This window comes from Delphinus delphis, chromosome 13 (genome assembly GCF_949987515.2).
Source record: "Delphinus delphis chromosome 13, mDelDel1.2, whole genome shotgun sequence".
In the NCBI taxonomy this organism is placed as follows: Eukaryota; Metazoa; Chordata; class Mammalia; order Artiodactyla; family Delphinidae; genus Delphinus; species Delphinus delphis.
The window spans coordinates 21,763,177-21,778,597 of record NC_082695.1 but is presented as its reverse complement, the minus strand read 5'-3'; the positions used below and the strand labels follow the sequence as shown (position 1 = coordinate 21,778,597).

The window sequence follows — 15,421 nt, the reverse complement described above, 5'->3', positions numbered from 1 at the left end:
TATTCTCTCTCGGTTTTCACTGTTTGCCATGGTAGTGATTTATCCCACTTCAGTGAGCATGCCACTTTTTAAAGTGACTGAAGGCTTTCCCCCCCTAATTACTGCCTGCTTCAATTCCTGGCTGCCTGAAGTAAACACTGAGCAGTTACTATATTTGAGACAGTTTTTTCAGCCTAATTGACCAGTATTACAGCTAGTAAATGGCAGAGCTAGAACACTTTTGCTATTAACATGTTAGAGAAGGACAGGCCATTAAATATCAATACTTTTGCTATTATTATAGAGATTAAGAGGATTTTCTAGACTCCAACTCCCTGGGTTCAACTCTGCCACCAGTTCAGCTGGGTAACCCTGGGCATAAATTACCACTTATTTCCTCATCTGTAAAGGGGTATAATAGTATCTCTAAAGGCTGCTAGAGGATTCAAAGAGACGATGCATTATAAACACTTAGTATATGCCAGGCACCGTCCCAAGCACTCAAAAGTTAACTGTTATCTCCTAATCCACTTTGGAAGGGCTTTAATCTCTTACAGAATTATATACACTCTAGGATATGTTTCACAAAAGAATGAACCTGTTACAACCCCCAAACTACAGACTTGATAACCTCATCATCCAAGGTGCATCTTTTCCTTGGGAATCCACTTACAAGATATTAAAGGAGTCCCCTAATTTATAGAAATTATTTTACCCATGCCAGCATTCTATGCCAGTGTTTACTGACTACCTCTGGGGAGGTCAGAGTGAGTGAGCAGACCAAACGAGATGGGATTCGAAGAATCCCCAGCAGCAAGGCAAAGCAGGCTATGGTTACAGCCAAGTACAAGGGAATGCCTTTGGTGTGACTGGGGGCGTGTCCACAAGCATACTAGTAGGCAAGAGAGCCTAAGGTCCCTGGTTGCTGAAACCAGAGCCCAATCCTAGTACTTGGCAATGCAAACTTGCTTAATCTCTGAGTTTCTGTTTTGTAAGTGTAAGAACAATCCACCAGCTGCCCCACAATTAAAAACCTGATCACCAGATTTTCTAGAACTGAAAACAAGTGCTGAGAATCTATTTAGGGATTGTGTAGGCAGATGTAATTACAGATACATTTTAGCTTTCAACATTATAGAACAAGCATCTGAAGACTGGGGCTCAACTAATTTACATTCAATGACATCACGTGAAAGAAACAGCTGTACAACAGGAATAACACACAGGACACAACCTGTGTAGATTGAGTTTTCATTTCCTGCACAGATGGGTGAAAATTACTAAACACTCAGGATATCCTATATTCATACTGAAACACTAAATGGAATGGTTAGAAATAAAAACATCTTTCTCTGCAAAACCAAAGCAAGATTTCTGTTAAATGCAGAAGGTTGTCCATAACTCAAAGCAGCAGGTGACAGATACCTGTACACCATTTCCCTGGGCCTTGTAACACCAATGTGTGCTTCTCTGCTTTTCTACTAGGTGTGTTACTGGAGCAGGCAAAGTAGGGACAGAACTGTAGGCAGAGGTAATTAATACCTCCTACTCCAAGAATATTTTATGGCATCAAATTCTAATCTTCTAAGATTAAATCTTTACCCTCTAACTAACTTCTAAAGTTAATTAGGGACAGGAAGACTGGCTTGTTTACCCACTAACCAGTCGCTGAAAGACAACATTCCTGTCTCGCTGGAGCTATATAGTCTAACACCACATAACTGCATGTAGCTCATCTCTCAAATGCCACTAGTAGAATATCTGAACCAAACTGATACATACAAAACTATATTCCCTCAAGGAGTTTAAAGTTACACTGCCTGAACCATACTTTATTGTAGATTATTTCAGTGAAACCTAAACATGTTAGGTATTGCTGTAAAAAGACCACTGGTCAAGTAGGAACCCTGGACCTGGTGAATTGGATTATTATACTAAATTGTCACTATCTACTTAGGCTTAGTTTACAAATCCATAAAAAGATAACTTTTAGCTATGATTTCCAAATTTTGGTAAAGAAAACAATATCCTGAGTTTTCTGTAGCCGCAACTCAAACTCTGCCTGCCCACAAATCAGGGATCCACATTTATCAACTAATGGTTGTAAATATGCACGCAATACCGCCACCCAGTGACCTGTCAACTCAAGAAAGGAATGACCATGTAACTGGACATCTAGAGGAATTTTCCTACTCCTTATTTTTAAAGGTCCCAAACTTGATTTCATTTACTTAAGTGCAGGAACACAATATCTCAAATAGTCCAAAACACTTAAGTTTTATTGAAAACAAAATACAAAAACACCAGATTCTCATTTTAAAGTAAAATTAACAGCATCTTCCACAACTTTCCAAGTACTCCACCATCCTTATCACTATTAAAAAACAAAACCAAGTTCCAGATACAAAATAATTAATGAACCCACTGGTGAACATTTTTCTCATGGTTCTAGTTTCCACTCATTTTTAAAATTTTACATTTGCACCTTTTCAAGAATGAGTAGCAATTTTTATTTGATTAATATCTGTGAGAACCGCACTTAACTTTCTTCATATGAAATAAAAAAAAAACAAAACCACACACACCCTAATCAAACTCAGAGAAAATACACATTTGTTCATTAAAGCTCACCTGCTTTAGATAATTTTTTCTCTTCACACATTAGCATAGTAAGCCAATGTTTGATCCATGCTGCAAAAGCTGTACAAAATGAAGACCTGTTAATTCCCTAGGGAAACCTTAAGGCAAAAGCAAAAGCCTTACTCTACAAAAGAAAAACAAAGCAGAGGCATGGGGACTGTGGAGACAGCTCAGATGAGTAAGCACCACATGGATGAAGACGACAATTTTTGTACAAACATATGCAGGATAAAGTTTAAAAAGGAGCATTGAACATCCATGTTTCCTGCAGAAATAATGATCATGTCAGGTAAAATGACTTCTGAAACAAGTTCTGCTTGGATCTTAACAGAATCTTATTAGTTCTCTCCTACATATACCCGTGGTATCTGAGCCTTGTTTCAGAGCTCTTCTTTCCTCCTGTTCACTGTACAGACCTGGATCCCAGGCCTGCCCAACAATCCCTATAGAAGACAGTGTTAGTGTGCTTGGGTCCTTCTTTGGAAAGCTGTCACCTCTCCTTCACCTGAACACTGGGACTAACTCCAAATTCCAGGCAGTCACTTCATGTTTTTGAGCTGTAGCAGAACAAATGCATGGAGGTTTAAGGCTACAAACTTTACAAGTTGGTCCCATTAACAATTACCTAGAGGCAGGAGTTTTTTAAACGGCATGAATCAAACACTTGCACGTTTCAACAGAATACAGTTTACATTCATCTCTAAATCTGAGATTAAGAAACTATTAGCTGGTTTCCAACTGTTTCAATACTGGTTTGAAGTTTGAATAATTTTATTGTGTAGACATTAAATATTTTGTTTAAATATTAAACATTAAATCTTTTCCTGACTATCCAGACAGAAATAGAGAAAGCAGGAACAACAGGCAGGAGAAGAAACAGTCCAGTTAACAGACTTGTGACTTCTATGCCATCTGTAAAAAGGGGAGGGACTTCGGCATGGGTTTCAAAATTGCCTGGGAGCTGCCTCCTAAAGTCACCTCTACTTGGCGTAAACCATGTTTTCTACACAAGGTATCTGATTCCAACAAAGGCAAAAGAAACCCAGAAAACAAAACAGAAAGAACTGGGGTGGTCTCCCATTGTCTGATAAAAGAGCTAGTATTACACTCAATAAGTTATAGTGGATATTCTGTAGCACTAAAGAAATTGTCATTTTACTTCGTACTACTGAGTCCTTGCCACGCAGAAGAGCTCTTCCTGAGAAATAAAAAACTTCAATCCTGGTTACCCTCAGAGGACGCCTTGAGCCTGGTTAAGGTCCTCAAGATGAAGATTTCCTGCTAGCAGGAAGCTATTCTCTAACTTTTAGGCTTACTGCACCATAGTTGAAACAATAGGCAAACTGGCTATTTCAGTAAATCTCAATGTCACTTGCCCATATGTGCTCAGCTAATTATTCAGTCACTGTTTTCTAAATTAACATTAAAAAACTCAACTTGCTTATACAGGCACAACTTTTTTTTTTAACTACAGAAGTTATATGCTGGGCTTAGCTGATACAGCACTGCCCCAGTATTACCTGAGGGATGCTTCTCCCAGAGCCAATTCGCACATGGTTTACCTCACAACCTTTTAAACTATCACTCAAAGTTAATTAAGCTGTAAACATTACTGAATAGCTGGGCTTATCGATTATGCAAGGGAAACCAAGGAGCAACAGTAGCACAAGGCGAAAGAGCCTCAAAGGAAAAACCTTTTCTTTGTATTTTTCATTCCATTTTCAGAGGCAAAGAGGGGAGCCACAACGCTACTGGCTAATCAATATAGCTACAATGAATTGACAACTAATATACAGGTTTCAGAGCCTCTGTTAATTTCCCCAGCATAGGCTTAAGCTACTGCCTCCTTTCTCCTTCTCCCCAATCATATATAGTCACCACTGTAAACAGAGCTCATAACTACAGATGAAGTTGTGGCTCGACTGTCGAAGTACACATAGTAGGAGAGCATCCTACTTTCTTAATGCATCTTTTTCAACTCAAGTATCTGAATGATATAAACAATGTGACAGATGACTTAAAAGTCATGCTTACACATATAGCTTCTATACTTGACTTTGCAGAATGTACTCCTTATTCCTTTAATAAGACCCCTAGAAAACTGCTTTTCTCTTGAGACAAGTTTCCTTGGCAAAAGTTGAATTCAAGAAATGGCTACCCAAAATGAGAGTCCCACCCCAAATCACAGGTGGAGCTATTACACCCGTTTCAAAACTTTCAAGTCCCTATACTGTACAAGCAGGCTCATGACTGAACACATAAGCCTTCTAAAATTTGACAACTTTAGTATAGAAACTGGTGTCTAAAGTTCCATCTCTTCTTCTGTGCAAGCAGCTGTCTCCAAACTAGTGTAAACAGGCAACCCTGTTTGCCGAGGTTCCAAGAACAGTTCAGTTCTTTGAGGGTAGGCAGTGCCAGCAGCTGCATGCTTAGTTTGGCTCTCTCCTGTGTAGTTCTTAGCATTAGATGACAGCTTTGGCTTATCAGAAAGGAGTTCAGGGAGAGGTTTCCAGAGCACAAGCTCCATGGAAGGACGGCTCCTAAGACATAAAATACAGATTTTTATCAATAATTTTATAACATGAAAATAAAAGTTATACATTGAAAAACTAATGTTTGCTACCTAACATCTAAAAACGGATGGGATTAAATAGGAGATTTATGACAATCCAAATTGATCTTTACAAAGGCCACTCAAGTACATTAAATTTTACAGTTCTGCATGCATTTTTAAGCAAACCAACTGGTTGTACTGATGCTGTGATTAGAATATAAACATTCAACATGTAAAACAGAGGCCCTTGATTTATTATAGTGTTTTCTTAAACTGTGGTTAATATTAGCAGATGTGAGCTACTATCTTGTACTAAACCATTATAAATGAAAAAGAAACATTGGCCAAACACACTAAAAATATCTCAGTATGCCTTTTGCTTAGTACAGCTATGAAACATAATGCTTTTTGCAGTAAGCCACTGTCTGTGCCTACCCCACCCCCTCGCTGCCCTCTCCATCTAGTGATGGTTTGATGGTTTCTGGGACCCAAGGGCAAGTAAGGAAAAATAAAACACAGACAATGAAGAACACCGCCCCCCCCCCACACACACACAAGGCTAGCTTCTGGAAAACTACCAAGAGCAGAAAGTGCTATGTTTTAGGCTGGAGGGCAATGTGACCTGCTTACTCTTGGCTAAACTATCTACCCACCCTAAGGGCTGGGTAGTCAGAATTATAAGATCAAGCTAGGAGGCTAATGCAAAACCCTTGTGTGCTAACATCGAGCAGCAGTGGAACCCACTGTGTCTAAAGACAATACTGCCTCATCTACCTGGCATCAGTGGGACTGTATCCTAAGAGAATTTTTCAGATATCTGACACTTACCCTCACTGAGTACCAAGTCTATCTGAAGTCTTTTCTAGGCAACATCTAAATGGCACTTTATAACTTGCCTACTACAGTTGGCCCTCTGTATCTGTGGGTTTTTGATTCAGACCATTTTATTTTTTTAATTAATTAATTTATTTACTTATTCTTGGCTGTGTTGGGTCTTCATTGCTGCGTGGTTTTCTCTAGTTGTGGCGAGTGGGGGCTACTCTTCGTTGCAGTGTGTGGGCTCCCCATTGTGGTGGCTTCTCTTGTTGCAGAGCACAGGCTCTAGGCGTGCGGGCCTCAGAAGCTATGGCACGCGGGCTCAGTAGTTGTGGCTCATGGGCTCTAGCGCGCAGGCTCAGTAGTTGTGGCACAAGGGCTTAGTTGCTCCGTGGCATGTGGGATCTTCCCAGACCAGGGCTCGAACCTGTGTCCCCTGCATTGGCAGGTGGATTCCTAAACACTGCGCCACCAGGGAAGCCCTCAGACCATTTTATATAAGGGAACTGAGCATCCTTGGATTTTAGTATCCGCAGGGGGTCTTGGAACCAATCCCCCCCATGGATATTAAGAGACAACTGTACTTTACAGAGTCGGTAATGACCACTTGAAATCATCTAAGCTCAAGGACTACAAGAATTACACGGCTATCATTAGTTCTTATGTAAATGGGCTCCAGGCTGCTTTGCTTTTCAGGTTCTTATGTTTGCTTTCCAGTTGCCTATCCTGTTCTCACACTGTACTGTCACTATTGACTACTATGAGTTTGTCTGTTCTGCTGTTTTTGTGTTTCTACTCTGATGACTGAGGAAACCAGATAACTGAGCTGATCAAACTGGGTCTAAACTAAGTGCAAAATGGCTCTTAGAGCTAAAGGCCTGAGGGGCTACACACTATGAGGTAAGAATATGAGCTGTGGATTGTGGCCTTTGTGATAACTTTTTTGACTGCTGGGAGACTTTTGTTTCCTAGGTCCTAATAGTGGTCCTAGATAACTGAGAGAGCCAGGTAAAAGGTACTTTTGAAATGTGGTTCCTACATCCTATCATAGGTATTTGAGAGAATGGGTTTTTTTTTTTTAACTTCTTTATTGGAGTATAATTGCTCTACAATGATGTGTTAGTTTCTGCTGTATAACAAAGTGAATCAGCTACACATATACATATGAGAATGGGTTCTTTCTTGCCAATCCTCCCATTTCCAAATATTAGACTATTAGTGCATTTTGGGACTTCAAAACAACCCAGGGCTGAGTACACAAGGCAGCCAACTCCTGCTTGCGTAGCGTTTTGCTCACCCCAATGAACTAAGAAAAGGTCTCCGACTTGGGCTAAATACAAACGTACTATGCTTTCACTTGGTTGGCGATCAGGAAATGTCTAGAGACTGTGTTTTCCCTCCAAGATCATAACTGAATGGAAACCAGAAACCAAAACTTACATGGACTCAATCATTTTCTTTGTAAAGACTTCATCAAATTCCCTCTTCAAACCTGTTTTCATGGTATCAGAAAGGACAAGGCTGGGAAGATGGTTAATATTTCTGTCAGCTTCAACTTCTTCATCTTCGTCAATTATTCTAAATAAAGACAGAAGCGAAGTAAGAAAGAAAAATTATTTAGTTAAGCTATTATATATTTATTAATTGGAAAAAATTTAAAAAATAAAAACAAGGATAAACGCAACAGGTGCTACAGCAAAATATCAAGTAAAATATGAGACTATACCTGAGAGAAAAAAGTATACACAAAAGAGCTGTTCAACATTTCACCAAAATGTTTTACATTAGAGGCAATCAAATTTGAAGAATGTGTCCCTAAAAACCCTCATACCAAAAAGTAATATTCAGAGATAGTAAGTGAAAATATTTAGTACAGTTCTATGAGAAGAACTTACTTTAACATTTAAAGTGTGTACTTTGAGCTTTCTGATTTTTATAGTCTGATATATTGAGGATCAAGGAATCACCAAATGATGAATTAGACTAACTTGAAAGAGTAGAGATGTTACATAGGAACAATAATAAGCAGCTAGATATATGCTGCCCATTTACCTGTCCTCAATTTCCTGAAGCCTCCTTCGGGCAACTTCACATTGTGGTTCTCCTGTTGTCTGATCCATCTCTTCACAAATAACATCTAACATGCCAGGTGCAGAAAGGCCACTAGTGCACGGATTTACTCCATGACCCTCTATATCCTGATGTGCACAAAGAATCCAGTCATTAGGACCAGCACAGAGCCCTGCTTCAGTTAGCCTTTTCTTTCTTACTGGACAACTGAAAAAAAAAAAAAAAAATCAATGAAAATCCTGGCTAATATAAATGAAATGTGTATCATCCCCCATCTCTAATCAAATTCTTCTACGAAAAACCTCTAATTTTTGACAGTGTGTGATTGCAAGATGGAAAATCACACATTTTCTTTTCTGTCATTCTCACAGCCTCCCTGAGATGTTTCCCTTCCCGACATTTGTCAAATTAGGTTGCAACTGCAAGATTTTTGCTTTTCCAGATTAGAAGTGTTCGCTGTGGGAATTTAAAGTCGTTCTTACTTATTCAGCTCTGGAAAGGTCAAGTGGGAAGTAAAGAATACAAAAATCACAAAGTAGCAATTCAGTGCCAGCCATATTTTTTCAAATTGCTGCTGCTCCACTACACTGGGCATATGAGGAGGTAATCTGCAGGCATCCTATATTCCCTTAGGGCAAAAATATTCGCTTCATCAGGTCTGCAGCAAGTACTACAGATGCAAATGATATTGCTGATTTCTTGGTTCTCTCCAAAAATGGCAGAGGCTGTCATTTGCCCTATGGGTCCCTAATAATGGAGTGCACTTTTCTCCTGCCTTGCAAAATAAACTATCCTCACTTCCTAGAAATTTTGTATTTCCTTGAGACCTTAGAGTTCATCAAATCCAATTTCTTTGTTTTGCACATGTGGAAACTAGGACCTCGAAAACTAAAGTGCTCCCTCCAAAGTGTCATGTAAGGTGAGTTGTATTGATATTTTGGGTACCAGACCCCAGAGACAGACCCTGAATCCTACCTCTTTGCCACTTTCACTAAAACCTCCTGCCTTGTTAGGGAAATTCAACTGTTCAAGCTCTTACCACGAACTAGTATCTGCAAGCACTATGACCTGCCTGGTGTTTAGCTGAGACCTGTCCTGAAGCAAGTTAAATAGACAACCTGCCCTGCTCTATTTGAGTATTTAGACCAAAAGTACATTATTGCCTGGGCATCACCAAGCACAATCTCAAGACCAGAACACAGCTCTGCAACCAAAAAATTCATTAATGGCTACCACAGCTTCTGATTCTAAACTAAGAGTCAAAGGAAGAAGCATGTATTTTAGAAAGAAATTTCTATTTCATGTCAAGACTATGAAAATCAACATTCAAGTCTCTGGCAATATAAAATCTGACAAATAATAATGCTCTCTTGAACCTAGATTTTTGACTGGAATCAATTATTAAATGAGATGTTTCGTGTATAATTATTTTTAATTCATAAGAAAGTATTAAGAATGTCTATCCATAAATCAAACATTTCTGTAGTATTTGGATAAAGTATGTGACGTTTTCGAAAGCAGAAGAAAAAGTTATAGACGTAAGAAGTCATGTTGGACTTCCCTGGTGGCTCAGTGCTTAAGAATCCGCCTACCAATGCAGGGGACATGGGTTTGAGCCCGGTCCGGGAAGATCCCACATGTCGCAGAGCAACTAAGCCCGTGCACCACAACTACTGAGCCTGTGCTCTAGAGCCCATGAGCCGCAACTACTGAGCCCGCGTGCCACAACTACTAAGCCCGCACGCCTAGAGCCTGTGCTCCACAACGAGAAGCCACTGCACCACAACAAAGAGTAGCCCCCACTCGCTGCAACCAGAGAAAGCCCGCGTGCAGCAACGAAGACTCAACACAGCCAAAAAAAAAAAAAAAAAAAAGTCATGTAAGAAAAAGCAGAATGAATCTAGAATATCTAACAATTCAACTATTAAATACAGCTGAGGGACTTCCCTGCTGGCCCGGTGGGTAAGACTCCATGCTCCCAGTGCAGGGGACCTGGGTTCCATCCCTGGTGGGGGAACTAGATCCCGCATGCATGCCGCAACTAAGAGTTCAAATGCCGCAACTAAAAAATCCTGTATGCTGCAATGAAGGCCTGGAGCAGCCTAATAAATATATATATATATTTTAAAAGATCTTTAAATGCAACTGAGTATCAGAGCTGGGTTCTGATCTATGATCTCCAACATAATTTGGGCTAAATGATTTCATGCCTCTAGGTCCACTTTGCAAATACTTAGAGATCAATGATGATTAAGTCCCAAAGAAAATGGGATATAAAAGACTTTAAAGTTCTGATAAGAGCTATGGAAGTGGCAGGCGGGCAGCACACTTCTAGGTATTTGACATCCAACTGTCCAGTCTCAGGGCCTCAATCTCTCCACGTGTATATCAAAGATGGTTAACTTTTTTTTTTTAACATCTTTATTGGAGTATAATTGCTTTACAATGGTATGTTAGTTTCAGCTTCACAAAAAAATGAATCAGTTATATAAAAGATGGTTAACTTTTAAAGCCAATTGTTTGTACACTTCAAACTTTTTATTTATGACACTGGAACCCTTTATTCAATAATCTATAAGGAACCCCAAAAGATAAAAGCAAAGAGGTCCCTGTGTATCTACGGTAATCCCAAGGCTATAAAGAACATAAATATTGTCTGGTCCAGAGGTTTTTTATTATTTATTTAAAAAAAAATTTTTGGCCATACGCCACAGCATTCAGGATTTTTAGTTCCCCAACCAGGGATCAAACCCATGCCCCCTGCATTGGAAGAGGAGAGTCTTAACCATTGGACTGCCAGGGAAGTACCAGAAGTGTTTTTTTTTTTTTTTTCCCAGAAGTATTTTTAAACTGAGACAACATTCAAATCAACTGTCTCATTAGTCTATGTATCAACCAGATGAGAAAATTCAAAGTTTCTGCTGGCAAAAAAAGAAAAAAAAAAGAACATACACAAAGTTGAAAGACAACAAATCTGGAGAAAACAAAACATATATAATATACTGGCTTCCTTAATAAAATTTCTTATAGATTAACAAGAAAAAGACCAATAAGCCAATAAAAAATTTGCAGAAACATGAACAATTCACACAAAATGAAACACAGATGGCTTAAAAGATGTTCAACACCGCCTATAATTTACAAAATACAAATTAAAACAGTGATCTAATTTCTTTAATTATAAAATGCCTACACTTATAAAAGTACATACAATAATTATGAAACAAAAATCCAGGGGCTTCCCTGGTGGTACAGTGGTTGACAGTCCGCCTGCCGATGCAGGGGACATGGGTTCGTGCCCCGGTCCGTGTACCAGGGGGAAAAAAAAAAAAAAAATCCATGAAAATAATATACAAGGTATAGACTGCTGTCAGAATCCCAAAATGGTACTCTACTCCCTCCTCTCTGTAGGTAAATACTATCTTTTATGGTAATCACTTCATTTTTTAAAAAATACATTATCAAGTATGTAGATATGCAATCTTCAAGGTTTTAGTTTTGCCTGGTTTTGAACCTTATATATAAAGAATTATACTGTATACATATACATTCTTGTGATGTTTCTTTTGCTCATACTGTAAGACACATCTAGGTTGATAGATGTGGGTTTTTTTTGTTTTTTTTTTGCTGAATTGAACTCAGCAAAAAATTTACTTTATCCATTGTACTGTTCAGGGACATTCCAATTTTCAGCTATCATGAACAAGGATGCTATGAACTTTCTTGTATATGTCTCCTGATGAGCACAGGTACATACTCAAGAGGAGAACTGCTGGGTAAATGGGTATGTGCATCTTCAACTCATGCGATAATGCAAAACTGTTTCCCAAAGTGTTGTAGCAATTTACATACTCATCCATAGTGTTTGAGAGTTCCTGGTGCTACAGAACCCTCCAGTATCTGGTGGTGGAGTATCTTATTGTGTCTTTAATATGCATTTCCCTAAAGACCAATGAGGTCAAACATCTTTTCATTTAATTGGTCATTTGGATATCCCCTTTGGGGAAATCTTTTACTCATTTTTTTTTTTAAGACTGTCTGCCTATGAGATGTAATTTTTTACCTATCAGTTAAGTGGTGATCAAAAAATCTCCATCTGAGAAGATGGAGAAACAGGCATTCCCACTGTCAAAGGAGTATAAATTGGCAACAACTTTTTCCAAATTTCAAAATGTATATACTTTAAGATCCAGCAATTTCCCATCTAGGAATCCATTTACCTACTTGCAAATATATACAAAGAACTTAAAGAGAATGGTGGTCCAATGTTCACTGCAGCACTATTTACAATAGCCAGGACATGGAAGCAACCTAATTTGTCCATCGACAGATAAATGAATAAAGATGTGGTACATATATACAATGGAATATTACTCAGCCACAGAAAGGAACAAAATTGAGTTATTTGTAGTGAGGTGGATGGACCTAGAATCTTTCATACAAAGTGAAGTAAGTCAGAAAGAGAAAAACAAATACCGTATGCTAACACATATATATGGAATCTTAAAAAAAAAAAAGGTTCTGAAGAACCTAGGGACAGGACAGGAATAAAGATGCAGACGCAGACGCAGACGTAGATAATGGACTTGAGGACGTGGGGAGGGGGAAGGGTAAGCTGGGATGAAGTGAGAGAGTGGCATGGCCATATATACACTACCAAATGTAAAATAGATAGCTAGTGGGAAGCAGCTGCATCGCACAGGGAGATCAGCTCCATGCTTTGTGACCACCTAGAGGGGTGGGATAGGGAGGGTGGGAGGGAGACGCAAGAGGGAGGGGATATGGGGATATATGTATACATATAGCTGATTCACTTTGTTATACAGCAAAAACTAACACAATATTGTAAAGCAATTAGACTCCAATTCTTTAAAAAAAAAAGAATGGTGGTCATGGTAGATTTGTTAGTAATAACGAAGATTAGAATTAACTTAGAAATCCATCACTAGGAGACTGGTTAATTATCTGTACCTAGCCTTACAATAGAATTCCACTCACCTGTTGAAAAAGAAATTAGGTAGAACTCTATGTGCCCATATGCAACAAGCTACAGGAGAGTAAGATGAAAAGATCCGATGTGTTGCAGTGTGAACAGTATCTTACTTACAATGTAAAAAACCAGAACCATATACAGTCATAAACTTGTAAATTTTTACATTATCTTCCTTAGGAGACATAGGAAACAGGCAACAAGGGTAACTTCTGGGGAGAACTGGGAGCAAGGAGTGTAAGACTTTTCAATACGTAGCCTTCTGCGAATTCTTTTATTTTGTGCATATAACAATATTCACATGGCTCAAAGTTCAAACATTACAATCGCTTATATATATTTTTTAACATTTTTATTGGAGTATAATTGTTTTACAATGTTGTGTTAGTTTCTGCTGTATAACAAAGTGAATCAGCTATATATATACATATATCCCCATATCTCCTCCCTCTTGCGTCTCCCTCCCACCCTCCCTATCCCACCCCTCTAGGTGGTCACAAAGCACTGAGCTGATCTCCCTGTGCTATGCGGATACTTCCCACTAGCTATCTATTTTACATTTGGTAGTGTATATATGGCCATGCCACTCTCTCGCTTTGTCACAGCTTACCCTTCCCCCTCCCCACGTCCTCAAGTCCATTCTCTACATCTGCGTCTTTATTCCTGTCCTGCCCCTAGGTTCTTCAGAGCCTTTTTTTTTTTTTAGATTCCATATATATGTGTTAGCATACGGTATTTGTTTTTCTCTTTCTGACTTACTTCACTCTGTATGACAGACTCTAGGTCCATCCACCTCACTACAAATAACTCAATTTCGTTTCTTTTTATGACTGAGTAATACTCCATTGTGTATATGTGCCACATCTTCTTTATCCATTCATCTGTCGATGGACACTTAGGTTGCTTCCATGTCCAAGCTATACAATTGTTTACAGAGTGACAAGTTTCCCTCTGACCTGCCCAGCTCCGTTCTCTAAAACGTAACCCATGTTATCAGTTCCTTGGACCTCCTTTCAGACACCTGATGTTTCACACTTTCACTTAAAAACAAATAGTCATGGATATAAAATAGGTTAAATTAAGTGACCGTTAAGTGAATAAAAGGCACCTGAAACTTACTCATCCTCCTCCTCCTCTCGCTTGTGTTTCTTTCTATGGTGAACTGAAATACTGTTGAAACAAACCAGAAAATCAGTCAGTTGAGAAATTTATTGAGCGGGTGCGTTCAGCATCCACTTTCTGGCTCCGATAATCTTGCCCACCCCATTCCCACCAGCGGTCCCCTTCCTTGCCGAGTGGGATGGATATACAGGTCACAAGGTCAGTCAGGTATAGAGACCGAAATCTAAACTTCTCATTTGGTCAAGACCGGAGGAGATAAATTGAGGGGGACCACCGTAGGGAAAACGTATCCGGGCAGGTACCGGGCTAAGCACTTTATTTTATGATCCCACTAGGAGGACCCACTTCTGTCCCAAGTTGCGGATGAGAAAACTCAATGTCCGAGAGGCGCTGAAAGTTAACAGCAGCGGCGGCTCCGCCGCGGTCTGGAGAGAGCGAGGCGAGTGCGCGCCCACGGGAGCTCCAGGCCCGGCTCGACCCGGCTCCCTTCCTCGCACGCCCTGGGCGAGCTCGGACCGTTTCCTCACTTCCCGGGACGCAGGAGGGCCAGGGTCCGAAGCGGACCCCCGCGCTTTGCTACCTCAGGCGACTAACGGTAACCGACTGTGGGGCTCAGTATCCTCATCAGCAACCTGGGGCTGAGAAGCCCCCGCCGAAGGTCGCGGGGAGGGTCAAATAGCCCGCGCCCGCCCGCCCGCCGGCCGAGATCCTCACCGTCCGCGCGCCGCGCTCCCGCCCGGGCTGCTCGGGGCGGCGCGGGGTTCCCACCGCGGGGCCAGCTCGGTGCCGTCCGCCCCCGGCGGGAAGGCCCGGCCGGGGAAAGCCGGTGGCGGCTGTAGGAAGTCCGAGCCGCCTCTCAGCGGGAGGCCGCTGAAAGGCCGGCCAAGCGCGGCCATGGCCGGAGAGGTGAGGAGGCTGCGCCCGCGGCCCCGGCTGCCCGCGGCCCCAGACCCGGCAGCGGCTGCCACAGCGACTGCCAAGAGGCGCCCGCTTCTGAGCCCGCTCCCGACCCCACGTCACGCCTTCTAGAACCCTCCACCCCAAGCCGCCCGGGGCACGCCGGGATTTGTTGTGTGTGGAGAACTGCTGACGCAAGGTCTGCCGGGAGTTGAAGTCCTTGAGGACTACAAACAAGATGGCTGCTTGTCCGAGTCTCCGGGGCTGGAGGATGGCCCTGGCCAACCTAGAATATGATATAGGTTCGAATCCTCACTCAGCAAGTTATGGAACCTCTGTACCTCAGTTTTCTC

General features: G+C 40.8%; 1 protein-coding gene across 1 annotated transcript; it reads right to left on the bottom strand.

The window, feature by feature from the left end:
- Nucleotides 1–2,213: 2,213 nt before the first annotated feature.
- Nucleotides 2,214–15,181, bottom strand: CCDC117 (coiled-coil domain containing 117). The gene is made up of 5 exons (XM_060028283.1): nt 14,886–15,181; nt 14,169–14,219; nt 8,042–8,266; nt 7,430–7,567; nt 2,214–5,159 (listed from the first exon to the last, which is right to left on the bottom strand). The coding sequence occupies exons 1-5, from the start codon at nt 15,065–15,067 to the stop codon at nt 4,922–4,924; spliced, it is 834 nt and encodes a 277-aa protein (XP_059884266.1). The 5' UTR covers nt 15,068–15,181; the 3' UTR covers nt 2,214–4,921.
- Between the last annotated feature and the right edge of the window lie 240 nt (nt 15,182–15,421).

What these genes read in the sequence shown, in the direction of transcription:
- CCDC117 (XM_060028283.1), bottom strand. Translation starts at nt 15,067, where the DNA reads ATGGCCGCGCTTGGCCGGCCTTTCAGCGGCCTCCCGCTGAGAGGCGGC. An exon ending in GGGAGCGCGGCGCGCGGACG is followed by an intron (nt 14,220 to 14,885) that starts GTGAGGATCTCG and finishes TTGTTTCAACAG; the next exon opens with TATTTCAGTTCACCATAGAA. An exon ending in AAGAAAATGATTGAGTCCAT is followed by an intron (nt 5,160 to 7,429) that starts GTAAGTTTTGGT and finishes TTTATGTCTTAG; the next exon opens with GAGCCGTCCTTCCATGGAGC.